We start from the raw sequence: 12,160 nt of genomic DNA, 5'->3' as shown, positions 1-12,160 counted from the left end.
GATGAATAATGGCCCAGCTGGTCTCGTTAGCTGCAATTAGCCTGTTTGAAGTCCCACAATTATGCAGGGAAAAGCTGACACTCACAATGCCACAATGCTGCTACTGAATCAATACATAATTGTAATAATTATCATTCTGGTGTCATTTGTGGGCACGTCCGACACTTCCAGAAAAGAAGACAGAATTGGATAAACACAGAGGGATGAATGGCAGAGAGATATCGCCTCTTCAAGTGCAACATTTCTAACAAAAGGTAGCCTCGATATGAGCAATGATGGGGGTCGACTCAATGGTGACAATGAGTCAGCCTAACTACACACAGAGAAAAAGGACTTTGTTACCCATCTGCATCTGAGCTACTGTACATCACATCAAGAGCCCTGTAGGAGAAGGTGAATGCCATAATCTCTTAAACCTTAAAATGTATATTCATAAATTTATAAAACACTTCCCCAATTTCCAAATCTCTCTCATGAGCACAGATGAGACACTTTGAGATTTGAATGACAGGTCCCTTAATTCAGTGGTGTAATGTAAATTAACAATATAAAATGTTAATTTCGGATGAAGCTAAAACAAGTTTGCTTTAATTTTATTCCAATCAGTTTATATTCCACTATATTAAAGAAGATGTAAGGCCTTAATTGACAAATTGTAATTTACATGCATATATATTAAACATATATTTGTCACAGTGATATGTGTATAGATTATATTTTAAATCAGACATGGCCACATCTGACCATCTAGCGGTCCTAAGCTGAAATTGTTTTGGGCCACTTGTCTTCTTTTTCCGTCAGCCTACCTTGATTTACCAAATGACAAACTGTGTAACTTTACTAATCTGTTTGAAAAGTTAAATAACACAATAACAATAACAGCAAATAAGCACACCCATACATGCAACATAAAAAAACAAAGCAAATATGTGTAATGGTAACATCTTGAGCTTGGTCAGAGTTGCCAAATACTGTACAGTAGGCCTATTGTTACTTTATAGGTGATTAACATGTCCTCACTGAGAGGTAAAAGCCATCAACCACAGTGGAGGTACCACTTGAGTATTTACACTATGAGATACAAAAGGAATAGTTTCACATTTGGTGTATGTTTGTATAGAATCTTGAGCTTGTAGTCATAAACTTTCCTGCTGTCTCTCAGCTCGGTGCCAATGCAATGCTCTGATGTACTGGCTTTAAACCTGCATTAAGAACCAGAGCGTGCTGTGGTCTGAGCTGTGCTCTGTTAGCATGAGCTTCAAGAGCTGTTTAAAAAAACAACAGGCCCAAATTCAAAAGAGGAATTTTTTTTAAGTGAGGCCAGGAATGTTTTGGCTTATCTCAATCTGTTGTGGCTTTATCCTTTGTTCTATGGATATTAAAAGCGGGTCATAAGGGGAAGGACATGGCCTTGCTGAAGTTTTAGAGGGAAACAAACAGAGCATGCACTGAGCACAATATGGGAAAAACTAAAAGATTTGGACAATGCATTAGTAATTATTAGTTCCTCTATGCTTTTAATGGAAAAAGAAACACACACTGCCAGTTTGGGGATAGTTAATATTACTGTTATCATTTGTAAAATAAATCCATTGGCCATCTGCAGGTGGAATGAATTCTGGCCTGTGTGGCCCCTCATAGGACAAAGCATAAACTAGACATTAAAAAACTTTCTTAGAATTATTTTGCATGTTTTATCATCTTGCATTTATGTACAGTTCAACACTTGACTATGGGTTGGAAATACTGCCGTATGTCTGGGTCAGGATAGATAGCAAATAAAGCGAAGGGCAGGGAAGATCGGGAAAGCTTTCTCTCTGGGCGATTTCAACCAGTAATAGGCTATGGTTGTGATAAACTGGGCTGACACAGGAAAGAAGACATTTAGAGGGAGGAGAAGGAGCGATATCAGTTTATCTTGATCCTGATTCAGCCTGTAGCTTCACTGTCTTTCCTCAGACAAGAAATCTGGTTGAACTTGAACAAACCTGGGCTGCTGTACAATCATTAGGTCTCTTGTGGTTTGGAATGCAATTGTTTTATATATTTTGTTTGGTTTATGTATACTTTGAATGGTATGATATTTTTGAATGTCAAATGTTATCTGGCTAATTGGGGTACCTCAATATCTTGTGAATTATTATGACAGCAAGTAATGTGAATTTTCTGTATTTTATCATACATCAGCCTGAGGCATAATTCGTGCGATTTCTGATGCTGCAACTACAAGATTAAAAAAAAAATACTTGAAAGGCAAAGACGCAACAAACCATAAAATGGATAATTGTTCCTCTCTCAGAATAAATGTCAAGCTGCTGCCTGTTGCTCAGACTTTTATGCCATACCACTTTCAAAAAAGGTCAAGATAAAGAAAAAAAACATAATACACCTTCATTTCCAAAGACATACCAATTTACGCGTCTCCCATGCAGAAAACAGGCTTAAACAAGGTGGAAAGGTGATTTGTATCTTATTGTCTGTTTGCTTTATCTTTCTTTCTTTATACTCACTCAGTCGCCCCCCAATAAAAGAAGGGACCACTGTTGTCTGTGCCCGAGGCTACAAAAGTGCTCTTTAGCATTTTCTGCCTGTTTGTTCAGGTTGGGGGAAGAGTCACACTGGGGCCCACTTGCCTTCTCTGCACCCTTGCAAGGTTGCTACTGTGGCAGCATGTGGCCAAAGGGTCCACAGATAATCCTTTTACCTCCGCTCGCCTGTGGGCACCGTACATCACTTCACAATCACGTTAACCACCAAAGTCCTCAGCCAAAAGCGGTACAAATTCACTTGATGTGGTTGTTGCTGAGGTAAGAAACAGACCCAACAAGGAAAACGTGTTGTTCTCTCTTACTTGTGTGTGCATGTGTGTGTTTTTCCACAATCAAATCTAATTTGTGAGGAGCTGTGGAGATTGGATTGACCTGATAAAGTGACTTAATTTTCCACAGTTGACTTTTTTCTGGTCTAACCTTTATGTAAAACCCTGAGGTCAAGGCTTTGATTATTGTCTAAAGATGACTACAATGTATCCAAATGTTAGTTGAAACCACACAGGTTCACCTTACATATGATGTAAATATGAATCAAATGAACATTAATTGAGAAAACAAACAAACAAACAAACAAACAAAAAACCCTTCAAAATAGCTTTTTATTGAAATTTAGACAGATCAGGAAAGTATTATTGTCTGGTGATTTTCTATTAAAATATACAGTTTTAAACAATTAAATGATAACTAATGACTTTGAATATATTAGATATTGTTTATTGCCAATGTTAAAAATTTGCATTTTATGAAGATCACTGAGAATGTGCCAAACAGGAAAATGCTCCCTGTTTCAAAATCTAATGTGTGTACTTCATAAAAGGTCCAATACTGTGTATAGACGGCTGCAAGTTGGAGATGTGTGTGTTGATTGATTAGAGTGGGATTAGCGTGTTTGACGTCAGAAACTGCAAACAAATGACCCCATAAAAAGGGGAACCTGTGGAACCTGCTGTGGGCGCACAGCACAGTCTGAGAGGTCTGAAGAGCGCCACAACTACATTGTCACTTCAGTCACTCTTTGACACGCAAGAAAATACAATACAGAAGACTTCTGCTCCTAAAGATGCCCCTTTCAACTAGCTCCACGTCCTCCTCAAAGAGCATCCGCAGAGCAGCATCCGAGCTGGAGAGATCTGACTCCATAACGGTAAGAAATATCAATAGAGTCACTTGACATCAGCCACTGTTATTTTTTTTAGACTGTTTGAGTTATAATCAGTAGCCTATGATTGTGTTAATGACATATCTAAATGATATTCACTAACACTAACAGCTCTTACACTACTGCGCGCAGATAGCTTGGCGAGCTGCCCATTACGCAGCGGCGGTGCCCAATGCGCACCACATCATATCCATATAGAAAGAAAGCATGTATGCTAACATATGTGATGTGGCAGCAATATTTTCCTACTCAGTCTTAGCTATGTCTTAGGTATACCTTGACTGCATTGCTGTTCTAATGCGCATTTGGAGATGTAAAGCGCTCCCATCAAATATCCAAAGTGATGCTCAAAAGGTAAGATAAGCTCAGCAGTTACCTCGCTTTGTTGATGTGCCAGTGTGTTCTGTCAGTGGGTTCAATCGAAGCATTTGCGATACGCATGACTTGAATTTCTCTTTTGAAACAGTCTCCAAGATTCCTCGGAAGACGGCAAAGCTTGATCGAGGACGCACGGAAGGAGAGAGAAGCCGCCGCTGCAGCTGCAGAGGCTGCAGAGGCCAGTGAACAGATTGTATTTGAGGAGGACGATGGAAAAGCGCTTCTCAACCTCTTCTTCACTTTAAGGAACTCCAAGACACCTGTGCTGTCGCGGACCCTTAAAGTTTTCGAGGTATCACAAGATATCCGCAAAGAAAGTTCTCAGGAATTATTAATATATTTAGGTTGCAATAAATGATAGCCTGCCCGTGTATACGAAAGCAAAATCTGCCAAAACATTTTTTTTAAAAAGATAAACGTGTTTTGAAGCGTTTATATACTGTACATATAATATGCTGTTTCATTCACGAACGGATATGGGAAAGTGCATCTTTTTACTGAACAGTAAAATCCTGATTATCAGTGGAAGATGATCACTTCCAAACTCAATTTGATTTAACTGAGGTGGAAATATGGTCAATATGGTTTAGTCAGAATGCAAATAGTGCAGTGTCACCGGTTGGCACTTATTTGGGAGTGTTTTTAAGAAGTATCAGTTCTACTGTTTTATGTGTTATAACAATATGTTTGTGTTTAATCTTGCTTTAAAAAATCTAAACTAAATAGAAGCAGTTAGCTTGAAGTTATCAGTTGGCCAAAATACAGCTTAAATCCTTTGACAAACCAGTCAGTCATAGACCAATAGACTTTTTCCTGCCCTAAACTCATGTTACGTTTACTTTTCTTTGCCATTTTGCTAAAACTCATGTTAGAGACACCCTGTGGATTTTTAAGAGATAGTTTAAATGTTTATATAACCTTGCTTTTGTCAAAAATGAAGAACTTGTATAAATAGTGTGCATCCAGAATACAGCACAGCGAATACAAATGCACGTACCCACCCTGCCTTCATCAGCCTTCAATAGCATTCAGTAGCTGGACTTACATTTCAGTGTGTTGATTGTGTTTCAGACATTTGAAGCTAAGATTCACCATTTGGAGACACGACCATGCCGGAAGCCCAAGGACAGCCTGGAAGGCCTGGAGTACTTTGTTCGCTGTGAGGTGCACCTCTCAGACGTCAGTACTCTTATCAGCTCCATCAAAAGAAACGCAGAAGATGTTAAAACTACCAAAGAAGTCAAATGTAATGCCCTTCACTGTTTTTTATAAAATACATTTGATACATTAAATACATTGTATTCAATATTTTGCAGAAGTAATCACCATCCCAACTGAAGTTTTTCCTCTTTTCTCTACTAGTTCATTGGTTCCCAAAGAAAATAGCAGACTTGGACAGATGTCATCATCTGGTCACAAAATTTGATCCAGACTTAGATCAAGACCATCCTGTAAGTAAAGACTTTCATTACTAGGCTGGTTATTGTTGGACCAATATGTCATGACACAGAAAATGTGATCAGTGTTTGATATATTTGATTTAAACAGGGCTACACAGACCCTGCCTACAGACAGAGGAGGAAAATGATTGGAGACATTGCCTTCAGATACAGACAGTGAGATACAGCAGATTGTCTGCATACTACACAAAATTCATAAGAAAAATATGAAAAACAGACAAAACAACTAAACTTTGTTCCTAATACATTTATACATATTTCTGCCCGCAGTGGGGAGTCGATTCCCAGAGTGGAATATACAGATGAGGAGATTGGCACATGGTAAGAGCTGCTGCATGCTCATTTTCAGTTCTGTGAATACGATGTGCATGTGAAGACTGAAAATTTACACTACCAAGCATGAAATCAATATTTACACTATAAAGAAATTTGTCTTTAACTTGACCTTCCTGCTGTTTCCATATCAGAACATTATTGCATCCACTCACTGCTCACTGAGTCCCTTTCATACAGTTTCTGAGATAGTTGGATATGATTTTCCTTGCATGGATATTTTGGTAAATTAGTTACAAATGGAAGGGTGCTATCAAAGCAGTCTATGTGTGGCAGCTTGAGCTCGTCTGAGCGTAAAATGTATCTTTGAGATTGACAGGAATAGTTTACAAGTCAGTGCAGTTTCACTTGTATCATTAATTTTGGTTACTTCTAAAAATGTATGATTCCGTCAATTACAAGTTACTAAAGAGTCCATGTGATTATAGATTTGTGAGGCAAGTTTATTTATGTAACAAGAAAGCAATTCAAACTGCTTTACATAGCACTTAAAATGGAATTAAGATACAATATAAAATAACCACACAGCAATATAAAAAGACATGTAAATAGGATTTGAAAATAATAACATAAAACAGAGGATAAAAATAATATACATTTGAAGAAAACTGATTAAATGTACATGTAAATGATTTACAATCGATTTTATTATCATTCATTGTTGCACAATACACCAATCAGAGGTTTCTACCCATTTTTTATATTCAAGAAGGAAGCAAGAAAGATTTTATTTGAAAAAAGAGATCAGATTTTTTTAATGCATTTATATCCCTAAATAGGAGGGAAGTCTACTCAACCCTGAGGGACTTGTATTCCACTCATGCCTGCATTGAATACCTTGAGGCCTTCCGTCTGCTGGAAAGGCATTGTGGGTACAGTCCAAACAACATTCCCCAGTTGGAAGAAGTGTCACGCTTCCTCAAAGGTAAAGACGGGATAAAAAAAAAAAGAAATGACATGTTAACACACACAGCAGAGCTGATGTTTAGGGAATACACTGTTAATCAACCTATCTCTATGTCTCTCTCACCCGCCTCCTGAACAAACACACACACACACACACACAGAGCGTACAGGTTTCCAGCTGCGTCCTGTGGCAGGTCTGCTCTCAGCCAGAGATTTCCTGGCCAGTTTGGCATTCCGGGTGTTCCAGTGCACCCAGTACATCCGACACGCCTCCTCTCCTATGCATTCCCCAGAGCCGTGAGTACACCTGTGACTCCTCTTGCTTCTCTCATCAAATCCTGCCACACATTTTTGCCGTTGCCATCGAAAATATGTGTGCTGTCAATGTCTCTATGATAATGTTGAGTAAACCTCCCAGTAAACCTCTCGCTCTGTCTCTCAATTCATCTTGATGAAACTAACTGTTGACATGTTATTTTGAACATGTTGACAAAGCAAATACATCAACAAAGAGAGAGCATAAGATACATAAATTCACAAAAAAGTTAAAATACAAAGCGCATAGAATAAAACAACTAGTTACTAATAACAAACATTGATTAAGTGAGAAACACTTCTTGATTTAGAAATAGAGCACAGGAAAAAAAATCTACTCATTGCTATGCATAAAGTAGAATTGAAACAATAAGTCAATAAACCAATAAGTCAATTGACAGAAAATTATTTAGCTGCTAGTTTGATAATTGATTCATTGTTTGAGTCACTTTTTTCAAGCAAAACTTTCAATCATTGTCTGGTTCCAGTTTCACCAATATGAGGATTAGCTGCTTCTCTCTGTTTTTTTATTTATCATATTAAACCGAACGTCTTTGGGTTTTAGATTGCAATCAACATTTTTTTTACATTTTATACATAAGAGGAATAATCAAGAGTATGATCAACAGATTAACCCAAAATTTAAAAGCCTAACAAGAGCCAGGGACTGCAAATAAATACATAACAAATAAATAATTGTTGGTTCCATCTCTAACGTAAAAGTTAATAGATAATTATAATAGTCCTTTTCTCCCAGTTCTGACACATGAACTGTTTCACAAAGGAAGAAGTTTAAATAAGTTCTATTCTTGAGGAAAGAAAGGAAAGTCTGTGTTTGTCTGTCTGTGTAGTCTGTGCTCAGAGAAATATTCTTTTTTTTCATTTAGTCCCTTTTTTCACATTTTGGGTCATCTGTAAGAAAATGAACTTCTGTCTTCAGTTCTCCAGTTTCACAATGGGCACGGAGTTATTTTTCACTCTGTAACCATTGTTTTGTAATGCAACCAGTGTAAATTGCCAGTTTGTGATCCCAAAAATCTGTATTCAGTTAAATCTATCTGTGTAAGGTTTTTTTTTCAGTTTGGATCAAATATGGTCACAGTTAATTCTCTCTCTCTCTTTCTCTTCAGTGACTGTGTCCATGAACTTTTGGGCCACGTCCCAATGCTGGCTGACCGCACTTTTGCCCAGTTTTCACAGGTGAGGGGAAGATCACTGAAATTAAATTCAGGGTCTTGCAGATTATTTCTCCATGCTGCACTACTATATTTTGATAATGGATTATCTTCTGCAGAACCTCGGTCTGGCGTCACTGGGTGCTTCAGATGAAGATATTGAGAAACTGTCCACAGTAAGGCCAGCAGTGCTTATGTAAAATGTGACATAAAAATAATTAATTGAATGTTCTTACTGGTATCCTTCCCTTTGTCAGTCACTCTCTTTATGTTTCTCCTGCCAGCTGTACTGGTTCACCGTCGAGTATGGCTTGTGTAAACAGAATGGTGAGGTGAAGGCTTACGGCGCTGGACTGCTCTCCTCTTATGGAGAGCTTGTGGTGCGTTCCGGCATGTTTTCTCTGCTTAATGTACTTATCTTTCCCAGAATTAAAAAAAAAAAGTACAATAATCACAGCCACCATCACCTCATTCTCCATCTTTTTATTTCACTTGAATCCAGCACTCTCTGTCCGATGAACCAGAGACGAGGGAGTTCGAACCAGAGGCTGCAGCGGTGCAGCCCTATCAAGACCAGACATACCAGCCTGTCTACTTTGTTTCTGAGAGTTTCTCTGATGCCAAGGAGAAATTCAGGTACTTCACTATATGTTTTGTTTTTTTATTTGGACTCACACAACATGCAAATATGCAAGAATGTACAGAGAAAGAGAGAAGATGGAAAAAATAAAAAGATGGAGAGATAGAGGTTATGTAAGGACAAGGTCAGAAAACAGCCAGCCAACCCCTGAGGCCACAAACTTTTGTAGGTCAACCATAGCAGCCAGAAGACAGCTGTTACTAATGTAGTCTTTCTTACCAAGGCAAAACGCTGTAGTTTTATTTGGCAAAAACATCAAATGTTGCACGCCCTGCAAAACAAGTAGCTTTAGTGAGTGTTTTGACAGTATTTGGTCTCTAGTAGAATATAGCACATGACATCCCTGCCACACTAGATGTAAAAATATCTGCATGTGAATGTTTGTAAAAGAATAGCAAATATGAAATAAAGTACCATTATACATTCTTATGTGGTGCTGATACAAGCAGGATAGTCCAGTTTCTATTAAGTGTATATGCATATACAGCACTTCAGGTCAAACTATGACTGGGGGAAACTTTTTTCTAGTCAGTTAAAGGGAAGTTTCCTCTGGCCAAGTGAAATATTTGGGTGTACAATTCTAAGACGGGGCAGCTTTATGAAGAGCTCAAAGATATCCTCACCTTTGAGTTCTTATTTTTCTGTTTTCTGATCTCTTTATATCTTAATCTTTGAGCAGGACATATGTGGGCGGTATCAAGCGTCCATTTTCGGTGAGGTTTGATCCATACACCAGCAGCGTCGAAGTCCTGGACAACCCACTGAAGATCCAAGGAGGCCTGGAGGGTGTGAAGGATGAGCTTAAGGTTCTGGCAGACGCCCTCAGTGTTTTGTCATGATAATGCCCATATCCAGTCTGTGACCCTCCTGCTGTTGTTTGCTTCCTCTCCACTGCGCTCTGCAACGTCTGATGTGTGACGAGACCAGTGTGTTCGTCTTTCTGTGCTGTACCTCCTGTATGAAGCTGTTTATGATGAGTTGTCGCTTGTTGTGGCTGGCCGACAAGGTTGCAACCATTAAAACCTCAATACGCAGTGAAGGCAAAGTTTCCAAAGATGTTTAACGCCTTGCTGGGTGTGGATCCATTTGTGAAATGATGGGGGGTTTATCAACTGGGCCATTCATGCTTTTAAAGAAAAAACTGTGTTGTCTGAGAAATATGACAAAATCTGAACCAAAATCAAAGGGAACTGTGATAATGAATGTATTAAAAGATAAGTAAATGGGTATGTTATAGTTATTTTAAAATCAAAGAAACATAAATGTACAATGAAGATTAAAGTGTATATTTAAATCATATTTATTTTATTTAGAAAAAAATATCTCTGCTGTGTTACAGGCTTTATTTTCCACATATGTGAATTTAGTATTTGGGTCTCACCTATAAATCTGCTGATTTATTTGGTTTAATGCTGTTTTTGTCTTGCAGTGTAAATGCATAATAAAATATACAAAAATTAAAAAAAAAACTTCCATGTAATTACTGCTTCAGTAAAAAGAATATGTGAAATAATAAAGAATCACAAATGAACATTTTGTTGTCATGTTTACATAATCTATCAAGCTTTTATTACAACTCCTGTGGAAAAACATGTATATATGTTTATCTGTTTATCTCATGCATGAGCCGACATAAATCCTTTAATCATATGGATCCTCCTTTAATGATGCCTGGTTTACATTTGTCTACCACAAGAGGGAGCAGTCCAGTAGCTCATACGTGCCTGATGTTATATTAAAATCACAGCAGATTCTTATTGAACTATTAAAGGAACAAATCTGCTTATTGCTCTCCTCCTGTCTTCAACCGCAATGGCCTATTTTACAATTTTATTATATGTTAAAAAAAAACCCAATACAAAATAAACCCATGGAGGAGTAGACAGAGGAAAAAATGCTTTATAAATACATAAATTTATGTCAGATATAATATTTACTAGCATCACAAAAACAATCAGGATTAATCCAACTTAAATTAATAGAACAATTATTAATACATACAATACATTATTGTGGGCTAGGTGTACATATTATTATGGACCATAAAGAAAACTATGTAACTGTGTCTTGAACCATTGTTTAGTCAAATTTGAAAGGACAAACCTCTGAGAGTTTGTCGGGCAGAGCTCCTGCTGGTCAGGTTTAGGTTATGATGTCAGATCCTGGATCAGCAATCCAGCTCAAACAACAGCCCTCGAACCTGTGAAAGCTGCTGTACAAACAAACGGAGTTTCGGTCGAAGACCACTAGGTGTCAGTCTGAGAGCATATCCCATATCTTCATCCTCTGCAGAAGCCACAGTTATATAAGGAAACCTTTACACAGTGTTATAAAGGGGAAAAAGTGAATATGGCTACTTGCTAATATGTAAAATCCCTTTTTCCAGCTTGTTGTATGCAACTATTTTTGTGTACCGTAAAACAGCTCATGCAACATCTGGATGAGGTTTTACAGCTGGATTTTTGAAAGGACAAAGTGTGTTTGACATCTGCCGTCCACAATGTGTGACTGATGCTTTATCAGTTTTTGTTGTTTGTTTGTTTTTTTAGTTAGTGAGCAGCCAAATGTCACGTTGCGCAGTTTCTTCATCACTTTATCCCTCCCTCCTACCTCTTCCTCATATGATGCAGCTTCAGTGACCCAAAGCTCTGACAGCACATATTTCTGCATCAGTCAGTCAATGACAGTCAGTGCTGCTGCATCATTCTCCTCCTCTGTGTCAACCCCGGTATATGCTCAGGTAAGACAACCGTTCAGACCTGCGAATACTCCCGTTTTTCCCGACTTTCTCCCGTATTTCAGAGCCATCTCCCAGCGCCCTCCCATTTTGTTGTTTCTCTCGGGAAACTCTCGAAATTTGCATGGCCCTCAAACTTTATTATGAATAATCGTCATACACGGATCCCTAAATTTCGTATGTTTGTCTGGTGTTATCCAAGTTGCCAGATCGTCTATGAAACACAATCCACGCACACTACATACAATTTCAACTCAGCTGTCACCGCAACCTGGCAACCCACTAAACGATTCAAGGGGCGTGTGCGCAGCTGCTCTCTGCGCAGGCAGGCGGGCCAGGTAACTGCTGTCAAGATGTCAGAGCAGGACGGCGTTCCTCCTTGAGAAAAAAAAATCCAAATACACCTGCAAATGTAAGCAGAGTTGGACTGAACAGTTTCCATTTATAGCTGCTAATATAAATTGCTATTTGTTTTCTACTGCAACGACGTCAAAAAGCGACGTCA

At 38.3% G+C, this 12,160-nt stretch overlaps 1 protein-coding gene across 1 annotated transcript; it reads left to right on the top strand.

The window, feature by feature from the left end:
- Positions 1 to 3,544: 3,544 nt before the first annotated feature.
- Positions 3,545 to 10,352, top strand: th (tyrosine hydroxylase). The gene is made up of 14 exons (XM_042411999.1): positions 3,545 to 3,714; positions 3,982 to 4,065; positions 4,178 to 4,381; positions 5,161 to 5,335; positions 5,452 to 5,540; positions 5,638 to 5,705; positions 5,820 to 5,870; positions 6,662 to 6,807; positions 6,950 to 7,085; positions 8,234 to 8,303; positions 8,398 to 8,454; positions 8,563 to 8,658; positions 8,781 to 8,914; positions 9,598 to 10,352. Exons 1-14 carry the CDS (start codon positions 3,613 to 3,615, stop codon positions 9,755 to 9,757), a joined length of 1,572 nt encoding a protein of 523 aa, XP_042267933.1. The 5' UTR covers positions 3,545 to 3,612; the 3' UTR covers positions 9,758 to 10,352.
- Positions 10,353 to 12,160: the final 1,808 nt, after the last annotated feature.

Source organism: Thunnus maccoyii, chromosome 5, assembly GCF_910596095.1.
Source record: "Thunnus maccoyii chromosome 5, fThuMac1.1, whole genome shotgun sequence".
Taxonomy (NCBI): domain Eukaryota; kingdom Metazoa; phylum Chordata; class Actinopteri; order Scombriformes; family Scombridae; genus Thunnus; species Thunnus maccoyii.
This window is presented reverse-complemented; position numbering and strand designations above follow the sequence as displayed.

Coding starts and splice junctions, on each gene's coding strand:
- th (XM_042411999.1), top strand. CDS start 3,613: ATGCCCCTTTCAACTAGCTCCACGTCCTCCTCAAAGAGCATCCGCAGA. Junction 4,066..4,177: donor TCCAAAGTGATGCTCAAAAG/GTAAGATAAGCT, acceptor CTTTTGAAACAG/TCTCCAAGATTCCTCGGAAG. Junction 6,808..6,949: donor AGTGTCACGCTTCCTCAAAG/GTAAAGACGGGA, acceptor ACACACACACAG/AGCGTACAGGTTTCCAGCTG.